General features: G+C 42.4%; 1 protein-coding gene across 3 annotated transcripts; it reads left to right on the top strand.

The window, feature by feature from the left end:
• Positions 1–15,817: 15,817 nt before the first annotated feature.
• On the top strand, positions 15,818–21,261 carry LOC4326619 (polypyrimidine tract-binding protein homolog 1). Of its 3 annotated transcripts, none has more exons than XM_015766294.2 (12): positions 15,818–15,942; positions 16,040–16,266; positions 16,815–17,024; positions 17,163–17,217; positions 19,067–19,129; positions 19,227–19,300; positions 19,379–19,474; positions 19,666–19,723; positions 19,798–19,887; positions 19,966–20,047; positions 20,124–20,236; positions 20,357–21,261. In XM_015766294.2, the coding sequence occupies exons 3-12, from the start codon at positions 17,011–17,013 to the stop codon at positions 21,053–21,055; spliced, it is 1,344 nt and encodes a 447-aa protein (XP_015621780.1). In that variant the 5' UTR covers positions 15,818–15,942; positions 16,040–16,266; positions 16,815–17,010; the 3' UTR covers positions 21,056–21,261. The 3 variants fall into 3 exon arrangements, with proteins under 3 accessions (XP_015621780.1, XP_015621779.1, XP_015621777.1); XM_015766293.3 differs by having other exon boundaries at positions 17,160–17,217; XM_015766291.3 differs by lacking the exon at positions 17,163–17,217.
• The last annotated feature ends 538 nt before the right edge of the window (positions 21,262–21,799 follow it).

Genomic DNA, 21,799 nt, shown 5'->3' with positions numbered 1-21,799 from the left:
CGTCACTGGCTACGCCCCCTTTTGATCGGTTAGGGTTTGTGGGGTGAAGTGGCGGCGGCAACGAACCTCGTATCGTGAGCCGCCCCGGCCTCCATCCCTTTTATATGGTGCAGTGTGACAGAGGCCCACCAGCCATTGGGCCGGGCGCCCCCGATCAGGACGCGGGACAAGACCCCCTTAGCTGTTGGGCTCGAGGGGAGGAAGATCCATCTAACAATCTAGTCATCCTCTCACCTATCTCTTTCTCGCTCATCTCTCTTCCTCCCTCATTTTTTTTTTATCGCCGGTGGCTAGCCCGCGGTACATGCTTCTCTAGCGGCTTCCAGCAATCTGTCCATACCCACAACTCCTATTTTCCTCTCTCCCACTGGCATTTCCTCGTTCTTTCTCAAGCTCTCTGTTGGGATCGGGAGGCGGTGGAGACCCGGCCGTGAACTCCTGTCGTTGGCTTGATCCATTGAGTTTTACATCAAGGATCCAGAGGAGAGTTATAAGAGGGAATGAGATGTTGGATCTAGAAGATGAGGCGAGGCAACAATGTCGGCTGGCGCCTGGTGGAGTTGGGCGATGCGGCCCGGGATAGGAGGTTTTTTTACGGTGTTTTTTTTTTTTACCAAAAGGATCTAGTTGCTTATGGTGGCGTTTGAATCTACTAGATAAAATATGAAGATAAATATTAAGGGTTCATATAAAATGAGGTAATAATAACGAGTGATTAATTGAGTTTTAATTATTACAAACTTGAAAAATGGATTAATCTGATATTTTAGAACAACTTTCATATAGAAAGTTTTCACACGAAACACACCGTTTAGCAGTTTGAAAAGCGTGCCATAAGCATCTAAAAGTTTATCCAAACAAACAACTTTTGTTTTGGAGAACTTATTGGACATCTGGGATCTTTCTTCCTGTTTCATTCTTTATAAATCGAATGGTGCATATTATTTTGATGGTGTGGTGTATCTTGGGATCGTTTTGAGTTTTACCTTTCACTTCACTTGTAGAGATATGTAAATTCATTAAGCGTGATATTGAGATTCCCTGGGGAAGTCCTGGATTGCTCTCTGCTTTGGATTATAAGCCACATCTAAGGGCATGCTTAGATTATTGCCAAAATTTTGACAATTTGACAATATTGCCAAGTGTTGGCAGGATTTTCCTATGTATTTATCAGAGTTGGTAAAAAACTAAATGGATGTACATATCTGACAACTTTATCCAAAAAATAGTATAGTTTGAAATGGCATCAATCTAAACCACCCCTGGTTTTTTTTAGTGATAGCTTTGCTACCCAGATGCTTGCAGATGTGTGTTCGGACCCCAGGGTTCCAACCTCTCTCCATCGTATTCCACACGCACGTTTTTCAAACGGCTAAATGGTGTGTTTTTTAAAAAGTTTCAATACGAAAGTTACTTAAAAAATCATATTGATCCATTTTTGAAAAAATTAGCTAATACTTAATTAATCACGCGCTAGTGAATCGCTCCGTTTTCCGTGCTGGGGTTATAAGCAGTGAACACACCCAGTCACAAAAAGAAAATCTGCCAAGCGCCCATGCAGCATGCAGCAAAAAAGTGTGAATCGTAAATACACTGAAGTATCTCCGTAGCAAATACAACTTTTAACATTTAGATAAATAATAGGTGTAACCGTGTAAGAGATTTTGTGTGTACGCAAATGACAGTTATTAACTTATCTGCATACAAGATGTGATTGGGATGAAGAAAAGTGTGGAAAATCTAACATCAAATTACCTGTCCTATTGGCCATAAACATTCTTGCCAATAATGAAGAATTCCATTTGACTACATTTATCATTCAGGCATTTCATAAGCTCTTCATAAAGATTTGACGAAAAAACCAAGGCTATTGACAGAAAAGAAATAAAGAACATGTTGCTCAACTAGACAGCATATAAAAATTATTTGGATAATATTCGGTGCACCATGCAATTCGGATGTGTTATAAATATAGAAGATGCGAGATAAATTTGTTTTTTTTAAAAAAAGAAACAATAGAGGATAGTGCAATGAAAAGTATGAGAATATAATACTAGTAGGAAAGATATCCTTACAGAACGATGAAAAGCATGAGAATAGAGGCCGCTGGCTCTAGCAGTCAGTGATCACATCGATCTGTTCATTTACAAATACAGTGCATGACAGTACCAAATCAACGATTTTTTTTTAAAAAAAAAGGATAGAAATAGACAAAGTTCGTATACCAACAAAAACTACAACCAACATCAAATCATGGACTGTATTAAATGTCGTATCCGTATTTTGTAACTCCAATCATAAAAGATTTCTTGCACCGAACAGCAGAATAGTATATGTTCTGTGAAAGCATGTTTAATTAAACAATTAAATTAACTAGTCCCTTAGTTTAATGTTTTCCTAAATTTGAAGAACAGCTGAGCCTCCAAAAACCTCAAATATAACATAACTGTTGTGTAGAGTGTTAGTGATATGCCCTAGAGGCAATCATAGAGATGATTGTATCACATACTTTGTTTACATATTTATTTATCCGACATTGTTCCTTGAAATAGATAACTCCTTATTAGTTAATGAATATGTGATTCTTTCATGAGACTCTTTATGTTGTTTGTTACTATTTCTAAAGGATCCCTGATCAAATATCATATGTGGAACAAATATGTTTATATGATCAGCACATGTATTAATTGATGATCATGTCTCATGGATCATGGTATAGAGATACCAAATTAATAATGTGGACACATGTTGGTGAACATGTTGTTGGATAGACCCAACTTGAGACACCGCAAAAGCCATATGTGTTGTGTCATCAGTGATCTCATTTAGTGTTGGTGTTGAACCCTTCGACCTGAGATTATCATGGTTCTCAACATGTGTAGTAGTTTACTTAGAGACTGCTAAACACTACTCCGTAAATGGGTAGCTATAAAAGTAATTTTCGGGTATGCTATGAAACATGTAGTGGGATATGAATAATTAAGATGGGATTTGCCCCTCCTATGGAGAGATATCTCTGGGCCCCTCGATGTTGTAGATTATGGAAGTGCATGGCCATGCCAAAGGTGATTGAGGAGTCAATCACAAGTTATATAATCTATCAATGGGTTCGAGTGAATGATTGAGCTATTAGAGGATGGCACATATCAGCCTTGAGCTTAATCGATATCGTGAGGCAAAGGGGTTCATATAAGTATACACTAGAGGTTCATCCGATATGATCTTTATGTATGTCCGGTGGGTCAATACGTTCTGCTAGGGGCCGCTGTTGACGCGTGGACCGAAAAGGAGTTTTCGGGTTACAGCCGAGTATATATGAACCTACAGGGTCGCACGCTTAATGGGCCGGAATAAGGGGATTGGATGGAGATCCAATATGAGCTTACTTCGGATAGGGATCCGAATAGGAGTCCTACGGGCCTTGGAGGCCCGAGTGATGGATCCTATATATTCGTGAGGGGTGTGACCGGCGGAGGCATTGCATCATGTGAGAAACCCTAGCCATCAATTCCCTTCCCGAGCAAAACCCTAGCCGCGCGTGGGTGCTAGCACATCTGCGCGTGGCGTTCCGTCCCTGTACGTGTGGATACCGGTAGAGGCGCCGCTGGTTTGCGGTGCTAATCGGCATGGGAGTACGGCCAGGAGAACGCACGAGGAGGAGAAGGTCGAGCTGGTGCGATCGACTACTTCCTCTACATCGACGCGCGCTACTTCGCGAGAGTTCCTTCGACTTCTCAGCGTCTTCTTCCGCTGCATAGCGCGTCGAGTGGTAACGATCTATGATCTAATACTTACATGGTTCCTGGTTTACGCGATAGAAAATTTTGATTTATGCTATCGTAGCCTACGCGTATCCCAAACATAGAGCACCCGGTAAACTCAAGCACAAGTTGAATTTGTACGAGGATTAGAAAGGACTAGAAAATGGGCACACCAATAGGTGCGCCTAATTTATATCACGTATAATAATGTGTCTTCTTGATAGCCCGTGCATATTTTTAATTTGAATGAATCTTTTTTGTCTGTTTTTAATTTTAAAGAATGAATCAGAGTTCAACAGATGAATGTATTTAGTATTTAAATTTAAAATGTTGAACTTGTATAAAGAAATTCAAATTGATAATGATTTTTTAGATAATGAATTGATTATGGATTTGAAATTATGTTTCAATTGTGAGGTGTACTACATATGTAAGTTACTTTATTTAAAAACATTTATTTTAAAAGAGGTAAAATGTCCCTTCTTTTTATAAAGCTAATGCTCACTAAACACCTAAAACTCAAATGCAAGCATAGTACTTCTTCCGTTTCATATTATAAAACTTTCTAGCATTGCCCACATTCATATATATGTCAATGAATCTAGACATATATGTGTGCCTAGATTCATTAACAACTATATGAATGTGGGCAATGTTAAAAAAGTCTTATAAACTGAAACGGATGTCGTATTTGTTAGCACTCCTAAAGCCTAACATACAAACATGCCACATCAATCCAAACACTGGGTCCTGTTCGTTTCTACTACAAGAAGTGGATTAAATTTTGGATTTTCGTGGCACGCTTTTCAAACTGCTAAACGGTGTGTTTCGTGCGAAAACTTTTTATATGAAAGTTGTTCTAAAATATCAAATTAATCTATTTTTTAAGTTTATAATAATTAAAGCTCAATTAATCACATGTTATTACCACCTCGTTTTGCGTGAAACACTTAATCTTCATCTTAATCTTTATCTTCAAGAGATTCAAACATACAAAGCTCAACATGCAAGCATATCGTAATTATATCTACATTTTTTTTCATTCTAAAACTAAAAATACACATGCTAAATCATCGTTCTCAAATTATTTTCACAATATTTCAATCCAAATCATTTAATCATTTCTGCAATATCTAACATATATCCCATAAGAAAGCATGGGGCATCATCTAGTTTTATTTATAAAAGAGAACACTCCATGCTACTGCCAATGTCTTAAATCTTTTTATCTATCATCTCCTGTCATAAGATCAACCAGGCCAGAGTTCTCTAGATGTTGAGTTCATTGAAATATATATAGATTTAATGATCCACTACCCAAACTGATAGGGAGAGAGGGGGAGAAGTAACACGTGTCAGCATTTCATTGTGCACCACAACCACCAATCAACTGCTAAGAAACTTGCCAGTTTTCTCTTTTTTAATTTTTTTAGGTGCTAATCCATCTATTTATCTCTAAATGTAAATGTGCCACGTGTTCCAATAATCTGGTTGGAGGACCAGCCAGCTTTAGTAATCTAAAGCAGTGAAAAAAAGTAAAGTTTTTCACCACCATATTGCACCACGTCATCAGATTAAATGTGACCGTTGGATGCAACACAACTGAAATCCCTGCCGTACAATTCAGCGTGTGAAGAAAAGCTCAGTAAAAGAGTCAAAATGGTCCAAGAGTGTTCCCGACATGTCGGGAAGAAGCGAACGATAGAGAAGGGAAAAAAACCGCCGTATCGACGTCCGGTTCCTCGCGTGCGACGTGCCGCCAACCAACTACTCCCTCCTCCCGCTTCCGCATCGTCGCCGGCTCCCTCCTTTCCATCGCCCGATTTGCCGCTAGAGCAGTTGGGGATGATGCCCAACTCGGAGTTGTGGGCCACTTCCAGTCCCACCCCAGGTGTCGCGCCATGTCCGCCTCATTCCACCAGCATCTGTCGTCCGGATCAACACCCTACGCTCCAGCTCCCTCCACACCCTGCGCTGGACACCGCCGCCACCAAAGGCCCTCTTCTCCCTGCCCGTACGCTCCCGATACTCCTAACGGCTCCGACTGGTGGCGCTGCGCCGCTGCCCTCCATGCCCGCACCGGTGATAAGGCGCTGTCAAGGCCACACCCTCCATGTCCTGCTCGATCTAACACTAATGAATAATGATGATCCACTAAATTTAAACATTTTTACTACTCGATGAGGTGCGTATGTCGCCCAGATGATGTGCTTGCCAATTCTTTCTACTCCAATTCCTACAAGCGTAGAAACTCAGCAAGGTATTATATTCTTGCATACTATACGAGTTAAAAAGAATTTGAGTACCTGATTTGTTTGTGATGGCTGTAGATATTCTTTCAGGGTAATGGATTAATGTTCTGGTCAGGTTTGGATATCGGTCATCAGCTAGATATAGAAAATTAGTACTATCCAAATGCTTATCAATCGGTATGAACAGTAGGGGAAAAACAGATTTTAATACTGCAAGGCACGTCTGCATACACCACACAGAATTGATTTAATTCTTTACCAGCCAATTAGCAAATAAAAGTCTCAGGCCATAGCAGGTTAGCATTTAGCTGGTACTTGAGAATTCCTTATGCTCAATTCCTGCATGTCATTTCCAAAAGGTAAACAAAGAGATTGTTGTCCTGCCTACCAGAAATTAGTTATTAAATTTGTTCAGTCATTTTAATTTCATGTTTTGGTTATAAATTTCAACTAGAAGTCCTCATCTAAAATTGTATGGAGTGGATGGGGACTATAAATATCATGGTCATCGATCTTCTTGGTCCAAGTCTAGAGGACTTAACCAAATGGTGACCTTTTCTTACTAATTAAACTATTATTTCTGCCGTTAATTTTAGTTTGTAACATTTTCAACTTGACTGAAGGAAGATAGAGCATTGTTGATTCCCTCCACTGTGCCCTTTTTTTATCCTGCTGTTACATGTGCAGGCAACATCTTCTCTTTAATCCTGTAATAGCATTAGAATGAGCATTGTTGTGGAACCAAAACCAAGAGGGCTGATCTTGAATATAACGTCTGAACTTTTTGTTGGAAATATAGGTTCATCTAGATTTAACTATTTTTTTATCATGTCCTGTGATTTTGCAAAAAAGTTCAAATTGAAAGTAGGCTGTAATTATCGTAAGGGAAATTTTGCTACAGTACACTGATTATATGTGGTTTTAGCTCTAGGACACTGTCTAAACTCACTTTTAGGGGAAAACACTCCATAAGCGTGGTAATTTGCCAGTAGACACCGTGTCAATTAAAATAATAATATTTAGTTGAAGAGGAGAGAGAAATTGTATGAAATGTCAAAAAAATACCCTTGGACCCACATGTCAGCACTCATATATCTCTTCTTTTCTCTCCCTATCTTCCTTCTTCCAGCGTCGCTCCGAGAGGCGAGCCGGCGTGCGGAGGAGCGCAGCGCGGGTGCGGCGGCTGTGCGGGCGGCGTGGCAGCGGCGGCGGCTCGCGGCGACATCGTGCGGGGTGCGTCCGGCGGCGAGGTGCAGTGGTGCGGTGGCCGTGCGGACACGGCGGCGGACGTCGTCGTGGAGGCGCGCAAGTGCCCCCGCCAGCGTTCGGAGACGTTCGCGGTCCAGGCAAGCGCCGCGGCGAGCGCGACGTAGTCGGCAGTGGCGAGCACGGCCAGGACGGCGGCAAGGATCGCGTAGGGCGTCTGGTGGAGGCCGTGCGGCGAGAGGAGGAAGACGAACGCGTAAGACGGAGAAGGAGAGCATGAAGAGGAGCGCGCCGTGGCCGAGCGCGAAGGCCAGCGCCGCCGGACGACACGCTCGCCACCGCCGTCGACGCAGTATGCGGAGCTGCTGACGGACTGCCTCGTGCTCGTGTTCCGGCGGCTGGACCTGGACTAGCTGGCGTCCGCCGCTCCGCTGGTGACCCGTCGCTCTGGCAAGCGCTCCATCTGCGCCACGACCACCTCGCGCACTTCATGCCGTGGGGCGCGCTGTCGGGGGCACTTGCGCGCCTACACGACGATGTCTGTCGCCGTGTCCACACGGCCACCGTGCCACTGCACCTCGCCGCCGGACGCACCCCGCACGGTGTTGCAGCGAGCTGTCGCCGCTGCCACGCCGCGCCGCCCGCACAGACGCCGCACCCGCGCTAGGCACTCGCCGCCTCGCCTCGCCGCGCCGCCCGCACGGCCACCGCACCCGCGCTGCGCTCCTCCGCATGCCGGCTCGCCTCTTGGAGCGACGCTGGAAGAAGGAGAGAAAAGGAGAGATATAGGAGTGCTGACATGTGGGCCCAAGGGTATTTTTGATATTTCATGTGATTTCTCTCTCCTCTTCAACCGGATATTATTATTTTAATCGACGCGGTCCACTGGCAAATTACCATGCTTATGGAGTGTTTTCCCCCAAAAGTAAGTTTAGGCAGTGTCGTAGAGCTAAAACCACATATAATCAGTGTCCTGTAGCAAAATTTCCCTTATCATAATTATAGTGTGTACATATGTAGGGCTTTTATACGGGCTTCTAACACTACTAGAAAAATTATTTTCACAGGCGGCTAAAAGTGATTTTTCCAGGCGGGGGGCTAGACCGCCTGTAGCCCAACGACTGCAAAAATCATCAATTTTCGTAGTCGGGGCAACTGCCCGCCTGCGAAAATCCATAGAACAAACAAAAAAAATTGTGGGCGGCCCCGCCGCCGCCGCCGCCGCCCTTCCCCAGCTGGATCTGGGAGGGGAGGGGAGGGGAGCCGTCTTAGCTCACCCTCTATCTGCTTGAAATTATGATGCATTCACTGCTTTAGTCATATAGTTCAAACATATTACAATATAATTGGCCATTATATATATGCAAAGTAAAATATCATTGCAGTAAACATATAGAAGAATAACAACAAAACACATTGCACCCATATGAATAATAATTTTAACAAACAATACTAATATATATATATCTATATGTACATCATTATTTTTTAGACAATTATTAAGGTATTTGTATCCACACACAACCCAATTGTGCTCACAAATGTTTTTTTAGTCACCTTGATATAAATAGGCTACAACTAAAGTCTATATCTCAAAGCAGCTCCTGCTAACGAGATTACATCGTCGCTGCTGCCCCATGCCATCGCCGTCGCCGCCGCCGACCTCCCCCCTCCCTCCTCCGGCTAGATCTGGGAGGGAGGTGGGGAGGGGAGCCGCCGCCGCGGCCCCGCGCCGTCGTCGCCGCCGCTGCCCTCGCCGGCCTCCCCCTCCCTCCTCCGGCCAGATCTAGGAGGGAGGGGGAAGGGGAGCCACCGCCGCGGCCCCGCACGTCGTCGTCGCCGCCGCCCTGCCGGCCTCCCCCCTCCCTCCTCTGGCCAGATCTGGGAGGGAGGGAGGGGAGCCGCGCCGCCCCGCACGCGGTCCCCGCCACGTCCGCCGCGCTGGGAGCTGGGAGCCACCGTCACTCCCCCTCCGGAGGGGAGGGGAGGGACGCGGGCTGAGCTGAGAGAGAGAGAGTTGACTGCTGAGGGGGAGAGAGAGAGTTGAGAGGAAATGAGTGGTGGGGAGGGGTGGGAGGAGAAGATAAGGGTAGAGTTAAGTTTTTTTTTTGGTAGGTACGATTTTTGCAGGCGTCGCTTAAGTGGTCCGCTTGCGTCGCAGGCAGACAGCGAACTTCATCCCAATTTATATTTTTGTAGGTGGTCATTTGGCTTTAAGGGTCATATCCGCCTGCGAAAAAAAAAGACCCCACATCGGAAAAAATGCTTTTTTAGTAGTGTAAAGTCGTGCAACGCACGACCAAATGGCTAGTATAGATATGAATTTGACCAGGCTACAGAGGATATGACTTACGTATCCTCTTATGATTGTCTAGAAAAGATGATTGAGGGTATCTATCTCTATGTGTGGTGACAAATAAATGCACACGGTAGAATGAATAGGGAGCAAAAGTTGGACACAACTCATAACGTGCAACTATGCGAGCCTTGTATTAAACGTCCAAACTTGATGTGTTTCTCAACCAACCTTGATGGTCCTCTTCTATATTATGGATTTCTTTTTACAGTTTCAGACACCACAGCATACGAGAATAAGGGTTAACTAGTTAAGAACCTAATACTACAGAACACCACCAGTTCTCAATGGTATTTGAAAAGGGCCAAAACAAGGATATCGCTCTCAAGTCTCGTATTGTTTTTATTTGTTCTTGTGGAGGGAAAAACTTACAAAGTGATGGTAAATAAAGGATGTATCACGAAAATAAAAAAAAGACCATATTACCGCCCAAAACTATAAACAGAAGCACGTCTAGAACCCCGAACTTTAAGCTGAATATCAAACTTTGTACTCCCTCTATTTTATAATATAAGACTTTCTAGCATTACTCATATTCACATAGATGATAATAAATCTAGACACACATATATATCTAGATTTATTAACACCTATATGTATGTGGACAATGCTAGAAAGACTTACATTATGAAACAGAGGAATAGTAATGAGGATATTTTTTTAATATACTACCGAAAGTTTACCCTTTCACTTATTCGCCAACAATTCTCTGTGACATCAGTGATAAATATTAGAGTGTACGAATTTTTCGTTGGCAAATAAGGAATTGTCCAGAAAACTAAATTTAAAAAACTTTTGAGTCTGGAGAGCAAGGCAAAATAAATGAAATAGAGAGAGAGAGCGAATGAGCAAGAAAGACAATCCACACAAAGGCCCTGCTTAGTTCCAAAGTTTTTTTTTCCAAACTTCTAACTTTCCATCACATCAAACATTTCACACACACACACAACTTTTCTATCACATTGTACCAATTTCAACCAAACTTCCAAACTTCAGTGTGAACTAAACACAGCCAAATAAGGAAACCAATGGAAGACTAGGGAAAATCTAACAGCAAGCCATTCAGTACACCTAGTCCAGAAAGGTGACTACCAACACCCATCTCTTTATAAACCACAGTATTGCAAATCTATACCAAGAGAAGGGTCATAGAAAAAACAAGGTCATAACAAGGGTCTGAGGCTCTAAACTACCATAAAATCTTAACTCGGCATTTTTTTTTTCACGCTAATGGAAAGTAGCGGTGGAAGCCAGCTGGGAAAGAATTCCAAAACAAGTGATGGTCGTGAAACAAAAGGTTAGTTGTATCTTTGTTTTCTTGTTCTTCCTTTTAGCCACTTCATCCTTGCTTCTCTTAATTACGGCTATTCATTTCGTAGCATTATGTCCAAAAGGGGAAAATGAAGATGCCAGAAAAGGTGTATATCATTTTACTAGTGTCATTTTGTTAATGTTTACTGATATTTAACCTGCCTATTGTCACACGGGTATTTTTACCATCCTTGAGAAGGTACCTAGAGGTACCGTATTTTCTAGTGTAAAATTTGGTACCTCTAGGTACTAGGTATCTCAAGGTATCAAAAATTTTAATGTAAAATTTAGGTATTTGAATGTACTTTCTAAAAAACTGTAAAATACCTTACTGTCACCCTTTGCATCTTGATGCTTTTTTTGGTTATGTCAATGGAGAGAACAAAAGGAAACGAGAAGTCAGAAAGAAACAAGGAATTTGCAATTTGAAAAATTCTAGTGGACATACAAATTGTAATATAAACCATAAAATTGTAACTTGAAACATATTTCAAGATGGTTTGGCTACTGGGCTATTTTGCTTACTCTGGTCACCATATTTTTTGTAAATTCGCAGAAGTTAATAGCACTGCGCAAAATTTTGTTCATTTCACAGAAGAAGAGGAAGATATTGTTTTCAGAATGCACAGGCTTGTCGGGAACAGGTATCCTAATACACATACCTGTAATGTGCATCAAGTGAAAATGAAGACACAGTGTCTTTTTAATCGATCTAGCTTATACTATGATTATTTCATAGTATGAAAGTTTATGAAATCCATAAGTCAGCCTGTTCCAGGCAAATACATTATTTGCAGTTCCCTAACTTTGCTCCTTCTATGATGTTTAGGTGGGAACTTATAGCTGGAAGAATACCGGGAAGGACAGCAGAAGAAGTAGAGAAGTTCTGGGCAATTAAACATCAAGCCACATGATAGCAGAAAGAGGATGTTTGCCCCAAAAGTAGCTTTTAATTTACCATGGAAATTCTCACAGAAATTTTCAAAGGATGTATCAGGAAATAAATGTCTCAACTCTCAACCAAGTTTATATACCAAAGTCTTATATGCCTGAAGCAAAAAGGGAGGACAACTTGAATAGAAAACTACTGATGTGTTTATTGCATGGATAACTATTATTCTTTCTAGCTATTAGAATTGAATCACAAGTTGTGCCCAGCAGATCTTCATGTCAGTGCTGGCCCACAAAAAAATTCCATTGCACAGTTGCATAACTATCAGTGCTGGCAATTGCACAGTTGCATAACTAAAATTCCATTGTACGGTGTACCAAATGTAAGTTTATTAATAAATATGCACATGATATGCGGTAGCACTATTCCGTGCTCTACAGCGCGGAATATTAGTTCAAACGCCGCACAACGCTCTCTCCTTCTGGTTTTCCCTTTTTTTACCAGCGCCGCACAGCTCTCTCCTTCCGGTTTACCCTTTTTTTACCACCCCACCTTTCCTCCGCTTCCCACCTTTTCTCGGTTCGTTTTTTTCGTTTTTTACCACTCCACCTTCCGTGTTTCTTTTTTCTCTTTTCCATCTCATCCGTGCTACATCAATGGGCCCGGTAAAATATTAACCATCCAGATTTTACTATTTTCCGTTTCTTCTTTGTAGTTTTTTTGTTTTCGCGTTTTAGTAAAATACATCTCATCCGTGCTACATCAATGGGCCCGGTAAAATATTAACCATCCAGATTTTACTATTTTCCGTTCCTTCTTTGTAGTTTTTTTGTTTTCGCGTTTTAGTAAAATACATCTCATCCGTGCTACATCAATGGGCCCGGTAAAATATTAACCATCTAGATTTTACTATTTTCCGTTCCTTCTTTGTAGTTTTTTTGTTTTCGCGTTTTAGTAAAATAATTACCGTCTAGTTTTTCTTTTCGAGTTTTCCATTTTTCTAGTATCTTCACACATTTCAAAAGTAACGAATTTATTCCATGGAGTTTTTCATTTACTCCCAGCCTCCCACAACTGCTGAATGCCTCCACATCTTATGACCACATACCTAAATGGTCGTAAAAGAATTACTACCAGCTTACAACGCTTGTCATTCTTTTACCAACATTATAAATATCATTTAAATTTCGTGGTCTGTGAGTAAAACAATTACTACCTTCCTCTCGATATAGCCATGATCTTGATCTCGTAGCTACCATGTAGTAATATGTTTACTGATGTGTTCAATACATAGTATAAGAGTAAAAACTGAGATTTCGTGGTCTGCGAGTAAAACAATTACCACATTCCTCTCAATATAGCCATGATCTCATAGCCACCGTGTAGTAATATGTTTACTGATGTGTTCAATATACAGTATGAGAGTAAAAACTGATACTAAGAGTATTGTTGATCTGTATCACAAAATAGTCGTATGAATGAAAAATTACAGGCTCAATCACACACAAGCAATAAAATTACTCACAGGTGAATCAAACTAGAAAAGAAAAAAAAATGATTCAGCCAAAAATCCATCTGGTGGCTTTGCTGGATCTTGCTATAAGGATGAAGAGCATGGTCTATCTCTTGTGACTAGTAGCGGAGAGGGCAACCGGGTGGCGAGCAGTAGTCGACGATGGAATCATGGAAGGATGTAGCAGTGTGGTATAGAGATGAGCTCGACGTTGCGCAGTAGCAACCATCCATCATCTAGCAAGCACGAAAAAAATACAAAAAAACATTCTCATTCATGTCAATAGAGATGACGAGGAAAAGAAAAATAGCAGACAACCTCCATCACCGGCGGACTCCACACTATCCTCTGCGGCCAGCCACATGGAGCACGATGTGCAAACGTAGGACCGGTGCAGCCCATCAATTGAGATCAGGTAATATTGAAGGTTGCACGTTAATTTGATTTGCAAAAAAAAATGGAGCTTCATGCGTGAAGTTGAAGGAGAGTATGCAGATGCAAATCAGAGTGTCATTTTCTTACTTTCTTGTTCTATCAATGTCGCCGACGTGGAGCAGCCGCTGGTTGTTGCTATTGGCCTAGGTGAACACCTCCTTGCTGGTTAAGGTGCTGCCCAGCGTCCGGCAGCGAGGCCCAAAGCAGTGCCTTCACCTCAACCGTCGCTGGCCACCGCTCGTCGGCCACCGCCATCAACCGCCACGGTGTCGTCGTCCTCCTCCATGGTGTGTCGCTGATATGTGGGCTGGTATGGTGGATCGATTTAGAACCCAAAAAAAAGGAAAAAATAAAGTGGGGGCGAGAGTAGTTGGTTGGGTATAGGAAAAGTAGAATATATACCGGAAGCAGAGAAGTTATTTTTATCGAAGTAAATCATTTACTCCGATAATTGTGGGAGCACGATGCGGGATGTGGGGTGTGATCGGAAGCAGGGGAGTTGTTTTTATTATCGAAGTAAATTGTTTACTCGAATAAAGGTTGGTGGTTGATGCGCGCGATAGGAATAAATAGTTTACTCTGACGACGGTAGGAGTGGGATGACGGGACATGGGTTAGGTGGGCCTGGGCTGATGCATGTTTGGCGCTTGGAAAGTTCTACATAATATTATGATGTGAAAACACAAACATATCATGATGTTTATCTCAATATGTGTCACTAGTCAAGTGAAATTCAATCACCATGGCGTAAAGAAAACGTGGGTGAATTTCTGTTTCGCTTGGTTACACGAAACGGTTATTTCTCCATTTCAACTGTTAGGGAGGGAAAGATAAGGCATATGCATGTATCTTTTGACAGGAGAAAACTGTTCCCTTAAAAATTGATGCCAAGGAATATCGTGTGAGAATGCCCATGAGAAGCAGAGCCCTTACGTGCGAGAAGAATTTGTAATAGAGTTTTTGAATAATACTGTGTTATTCAACTCAAAGGTGCCCTGAGTTCATATAATCTTGTCACAAGAGAAAAAAAATAGTCAGTCAACTGCAGCAGATCTGGTCCCAAGTCATGATCATTGAACTCTTTCATCGGAGCTGGGATAACATAAAGTTAATCTCAACTGGTTATGTGTATTTAACTGGCCAAATGAGAGGCCTTCCCCCAGATGCCTAACATTTTTTTTTGTGCCGGGCAGATGCTTAACAAATTGAACTGCATGTAGCATACAACAAAGTATCAGGCGAAGTATTATAAGATGTCCCCGCAAAACAAGTATTATAGTGCCACAATTCCACTGCTCTACCCAAGTTTATTCTACAACACATAGTCTGCAATAAATCACTATTAACACGGGCTATACAAGCATCGTTTGTTCATGCTTCAACTTCGAAAGCACCGCTGTTTGTCAGTCTAGCGGTGGTCGGTCATACTTAGCGGCGGCCGATTCGATGTTAGACTTCTCCTGGTTTTGTGTGTTAGCGCTGTCAGTGTGTGGGTGGTAGTATATTTTTTTCTTTTTTTCCTGATTACGACTCTCTATGGTTGTAATCTTATAATTTTTTCCTACTCTATTAATAAAATTTCACACCGTCTCGTGCGAGTAGTTAAAAAAAAGAAAGTACCGCCATTAAACTCTCGCGGAAGCAAACCAAACATGCTAAAAAGAAAAAGGAAACCAGAAATGTCACACCAGCGGGGGGGTCACCTAGGAAATGCCGCGAGGACGATGTCTCCGGTGACGGGTCGCGGCGCCTCCGGCGACCTCGTCCCCGGTAGTATTTTCTCCGGCGGCGGCGGCGGTCTGGTGACTGGTGGTGGAGGAGGAGGAGACTGCGAGACCGACGTTACGAACGTTTTAGGTGGGCCCCACGGTTTCTCCCGCGACGCGGCCCTGCATGAGCCGTTGGATCGCCGCCACGTGATCGCTTCCCCCCCGGGCCCCTCCGGGCCGAACCCTGCAAGAGAAGGCCCACTCAAGTTAGTCAGAAATAGCTGGGCCTAACGGGCCCACGGCTCAGTTCGTTTCTCTCACCTCATCCTCAACCCAAACCTTCGAGGAACAAGAGGCCCCCTGGCACGAAACCCTAGGCCTCAGATTTGACCCGCACCGATACGGACAGAGGAGAGAGAAATCGAAGCCGTCTTCCTCCGCTCCGGCATCTCGCCTCTTCCCATCGCCGCCACCGCCGGCGGTCGCAGACTCGCAGCTCTCGCAAAGGTGAGGTTCCTTCGTTTCGTCGTCATCGCGCGGTATTGTCCTGCGTTTGCCGATTTTTTGCTGACGTGATGGTGTGGCGTGGCGTGGGTGGGGCAAGATTGACGGGCGAGGAAGCGAGGAGGCGTATCTTGGGTGGGTGCGGGGATGGCTTCCGGGCAGCCGCAGTTCAGGTACACGCAGCCGCCGTCGAAGGTGATCCACCTGAGGAACCTGCCGTGGGACTGCACGGAGGAGGAGCTGGTCGAGCTCGGGAGCCCCTTCGGCAAGGTCGTCAACACGAAATGCAACGTCGGCGCCAACCGGAACCAGGCCTTCGTCGAATTCGTGAGTATCCGTCTCCTTTCTGTATTTGTGGATTGCAAAAACGATTTGTCACATGTATAAAATTATTAATCGGTGGTTTTGGAGTTAGGCTTTTTTAGCTTACGTGTCGTCGGGTCTAGGGTGTGGAGCTATGAACACGTGACTTTTAGCTAATAATTTGTTTAGGAAGGGATGCTATTTTGGCTGGTTTATGCCCATTTAAATCAGCTGAGTGGCTGTGGTTCAAACTACTCTAGGCTCGAGTCTATTCATGGATTTTGTGGATGTATGTATGGTATGATGTGGTTTCTGCGTCCGGATGTTGAGGATTTGAATATGTTTTCATCTGAAGTTAGTCATAATTTCTGTTTCTTCAAGATTCTTGCACGATAATTTGAAACCAGTGGAGAAATTTACAAGTTATTAGCTCATATTTAATGTCTTGAAACCATATATGGTTATTTGGAGGTTTAGTGAGGAGATCATTGGATGGAAGTTGTGGGAAAGAATTTGTCTTGAAAAAAAGTACTAATTGCTGAACACTTCTTTTACTTCTTGCTCTGTTGCAGGCTGACCAAAATCAGGCAATTGCTATGATATCATATTTTGCATCATCAGCTGAGCCTGCACAGGTAAGAGGGAAAAATGTGTACCTTCAGTACTCCAATAGACAAGAGATTGTCAACAGCAAGAGTTCAGGGGAAGCTGCAGGCAATGTTTTGCTAGTGTCGATGGAAGGTGTTCTGCCAGATGCTGTGAGCATCGATGTTCTACACCTGGTAAGGAAAATAAGAATTACAGTGGGGTTTATTCTTTTAATTTTGTTCAGTTCATGTTTGTATGCAGGAATATATTTATTTACCAGGACTGTGTTAGTAACTTGTAGTCCATTTTTTCGCATCTGAATGGATTAGCAGGCCATTGTCACGGAGTTTCATGGCATCCTGGCAGGCTACTGCATCCGGAACACATGTGTGTGTTTGTTTCCTCTCCCTTACTCATTGCCTGCCCTATCCATTCCCTTTCTTCCCTCCCTCCCTCCCTCTCTCCCTTCACCCCAACTATCCCTCCCTCACTCGTGTCCGTTATCCATGGCATCATGGTTGGTTAAGTAATAACTAGTGGCATAAAAAGTGGTTTTTCTCTTGTGCTCAAAGGAGAGTACTTGAGCCCTAAGTGCTGCAATTATCAGACTAAAATTTCATTGCTGGATTACTGGAGTTATGTCTGCGTTAACCATTTGAGATACAATATATTGACATGATGCATCCAAGGTAGTTAGGACACCATGCTTACTGAAATAAGGAAAAATATGTCCTGTTTATTTAGTATGAGCATCTCAGGAAAGCCATCTGGAACAAACACAAAGAAGGAAAGCCATCTGGAACAAACACAAAGATATGGGCTTGTGTTTTCCTGTTGAATGACTGCCAACAATTAACTTCATGTGTTCTCCTTTTATTTTGTTGAGTTACCAAAGGCACAAGGTGCTAGATGGGCAGCACATCAGTGCGTCAATACCTAATCACTGAATAGGCTTCCCTTGGTGGGGATAAATTTACAAGCTGGGCAGAGGGTAGAGGGTGCCACCTATTGCGTAGGCGGAAGCCTCAAAAGACTGGATTTAAATATGGCAATAGCCATATGACAATAAAGACGTCAAACTCATACTGGTATCATACTTTTCATAAGAAAACTCAAAATATGACCTGTTTTATTTTATACCACCAAAATTTTCAAGTTCACTTTGATACCTTCCCAGTAGTCTTTTATTTACCCGATTTAGCACCACCAAGTTATTCTGTTTCCTTTTAGCAATTTTATGTTTTTTGTGGTTGAGAAATAGAGTTGTGAATACCTAAAAACTAGCCCTTTCTTCCTTCTTCTCTTCCTTTCCATTCATGTCCTACTCAACCAGCAGCACCTCAATGCCTTTGTTCTGCGCTTCTGGCTTGTCTCCGATGATGTTACAGTGCTATTAAAACATGTTGGCAGTGGTAAATTGGGGAATGGAAGGTCGGTTGGGTGGGTGGTAACTAAACGAACTGTAATTTTTTTGTGGTATAAGACTAAACAGGTTGCATTTTGGTGCTATAAAACCAACTTTTCCTACTTTTTATGGGACAGATCAATAACAGTAAAATAAGCATAACTGAAGTCCGATTATAGAAAAAAAAAGGTGATAAAATAAGTCAAACAGTTAATCTCTCATATTGTGATCATACTTTTTACGGAACTGTTGTTCAATAAGGACGAAATAAACATCACTGGAGTCCATTAACTGTTTGTTTTCTTATGTTGCTTTAGTTCCACACCCATAAACTTCCTTTGCCACGTTGGGTGTAAATGTTGGCTTGTTTGTATGCTTCTTTGCTATCTTTATGCTCTGTAGTGTTGAGGATTGCCAAACCTATATTATATTCTGTTATAATGAGCTTCTGGGGTCAAACATATGGATGATCTGTTTATATAGAATGTCAACATTTTTACTCTATTACTGCTGCATAGATATACCTAAAGATGTGACTCCTTCCTTTCATAGGTCATCTAGCAAATACTAGAAAATGCTTAGTGTTGACTCTGTAGCCTGTAACATGATAAACTTCTTCTTTTTTACTGACATAGTAAAAGCTTATATTGCTACAATTTGTATTTATGCCTGGAGACATGATAAGTTCATTTCCACTGTCTAGTAATTTTAGAAGGCCTCTATTTGATTCAATGATTTCTGCACTCAGATGTAGTTAACCTTCATTTGTTCACGATCCATTTTTTCTTATCAATTTGCTTGTCATATTCACAACAGAATTCGTGTGTGCAGGTATTTTCTGCTTTTGGCTTTGTTCAAAAGATTGCCACCTTTGAGAAGGCATCTGGTTATCAGGTAACGGTTTTACTTTTACTAGAGTATTTTGGTAACATGTCTTATCTGGTCGCTGTCCTGGTTGATTTTATCTGAGTTATGTTTCCCTGGCTTGTAGGCATTGATACAGTTCTGTGATACTGAAACTGCATCATCTGCCAAAGCTGCTCTGGATGGTAGATGCATTCCTAGGTATTTTGCAAGACACTCGTATTTCTGGTGTACTCCTTTTTACACGCTAATGGATAATTTACTTTGCTTACCTTGCAGCTATTTGCTTCCAGAACTTGATGTGCCTTGCACTTTGAGAATAAATTATTCAGCACATACTGTTCTAAATGTCAAGTTTCAAAGTCACAGGAGTAGGTAAAAACTGCCCTCTTGTTAATCTGTATTACTTTGTTTGTTATGCTGTTTTATGGACGATTTATATGTTCTACATGTCTATTTATTCCTTTTTGAACATGGGCAAAAATATGAAACTCAAGTTTCGCCATTTCACCATTTGTGCCCTTAAGAAAGATTTCCCACTTATATTTGGCTACTCTTTCTTTCAGAGACTACACTAATCCGTACCTTCCGGTTGCTCCTTCTGCTATAGATGGATCTGGACCGGTAACACCTCTAGCCTTTCCGCGTTTTGTTTATATTTTTGTTCTTATGGCTAATTTTATTTTGGTTTTGTGCAGGATGGGAAGAAGCAGGAAGCAGAGAGCAACGTTCTGCTTGCATCTGTTGAGAACATGCAGTATGTTGTTACAATAGATGTGCTTCACGAGGTAATGTGTTTCACACTGATGTTATAGATCATCTTGTGCACATAGCTTGGACTTATCTTTTGACTCCTGTAATTGCAGGTCTTTTCTGCTTTTGGTTTTGTGCAAAAGATTGCTATCTTTGAGAAGAACTCTGGCTTCCAGGCATTAATCCAGTATCCAGGTAAGTTGCAGCTACACTGAAGTCAAACTTTTGCTGCCTGAGTTGTCCCTCAAAGCCTTTTATGCTTCTCTTGTAGATATTCAAACCGCAGTTGCAGCAAAAGAAGCATTAGAAGGGCACAGCATCTATGAAGGTGGATATTGCAAGCTTCATCTCACATTTTCGCGCCATACCGATCTTAATGTTAAGGTAATTGCTATAGTCAGTGTGTAAGCATACTAAACATTACAGCATTCAGAAGTTTCAGAATTTACAAATAATACATGCTCCGTTTGTGGTGGATGACATGATCAAGTGATCTGCTTTCAGGTTAACAATGAGCGTGGTAGAGATTACACTGGAGGGAACACTGCACCGACCAGCAATCAACCTTCCATTCTTGGTCCTCAACCAGTATATTCCGGTGCTTACAACAACGCTCCTTCGTCAGCGACTGGTGCAGTAGTGCCACCAGGGACTACTCTCACTCCACCTGGAGCACCATCTCATCCTTACACATCCAGCGAGCCGCTTCCGCAAACTCCTGCCGTTCCCTCTGGTGGAGCTCCGCTGTACACTAGCCAGGGAATTCTTCAAGGCCCCCCTGGTGTTCCTCCTGCACAATTTCCAGGCTATGGATCTCCACAGTTTCCCCCAGGCTCAGCTCAAGCTCAAATGCATCAACAACATCCAGTCCAGGGAAGCCAGCAGATGCCTGGCCAAATGAACCATCAACCACCTCCAGGATCGTTCATGCAGTACCCTGGCGACGGAGGCCGTCCAGTTCAAGACGCACCTGGGCAACAAGCAATGCCGTTCCATGGCCATGGAGGAGGGCAGCATCTACCTCCAGGCTATGGAGGCCAGCCGCAGTTTCAGCAAGGTCCAAGGCCACCTATGCCGCCGCAGCAGTTTCCGATGTACGGCGACCAGCAGTTTCCTCCTGGTACGGGGCCCCAGATGATGATGCCCTTTGCTGGGCAGGGAGGAGGCCAGCAGCACCCGTTTCGCCCTTATAACAGCCATTAGCTGCTCTGTTGATTCAGTCTTACGTTACATGTCATATACGATGCATGTACTTTTGCCTCTCTGCCGCCATTTTGTTGTGAGGTATGGCACAGTAGTTGATGCTGTGGAATCGTTTGGTGGAGAGATGTGGTAGAAACTACTAGTTTAACAATCCAGAATTTCTCTGATTAATGATGAGTTGCTGAGCACTGTCATCTTTCTTCGAATTGCAAGGGAAAAAAAACATGTTTAGGCCATAGGGTGGGCTATAATACTACGGGCCTGTTCACTTTGATGCCAAAAAAAACCTTTTGGCATAGTTGTCTAAATTTTGGCAACTTGCCCAAATTTTAGTAGGATTTTTTATATAGTTACTAAAATTTGGCAGCAAACTAAATGTAGCCACTTTTTTTTGACAATTTTACCAAAATTTGGTAAGGTTAAAAATGGCATCAAAGTGAACAGGCCCTACATCTTCCTAAGGGCCTGTTCACTTTGACGCCAAAAAAGACCTTACCAAATTTTGGCAATCTTTTGGCAAAGTTGCCAAAATTTTGGTAACTTGTCAAAATTTTAGCAGGATTTCTTATATAGTTACCAAAATTTGGTAGCAAACTAAATGTAGCCACTTTTTTGGTAACTTTACCAAAATTTGGTAATTTTGAAAATGGCATCAAAGTAAACAGGCTCTAAATTCTACTCTCATTTTTTGTCTGCAAAATTTTTAAATTGCTAAATAGTAGTATTTTTAAAAAAAGAAATTAC

The sequence above is a fragment of the Oryza sativa genome, chromosome 1 (assembly GCF_034140825.1).
Source record: "Oryza sativa Japonica Group chromosome 1, ASM3414082v1".
In the NCBI taxonomy this organism is placed as follows: domain Eukaryota; kingdom Viridiplantae; phylum Streptophyta; class Magnoliopsida; order Poales; family Poaceae; genus Oryza; species Oryza sativa.
This window is presented reverse-complemented; position numbering and strand designations above follow the sequence as displayed.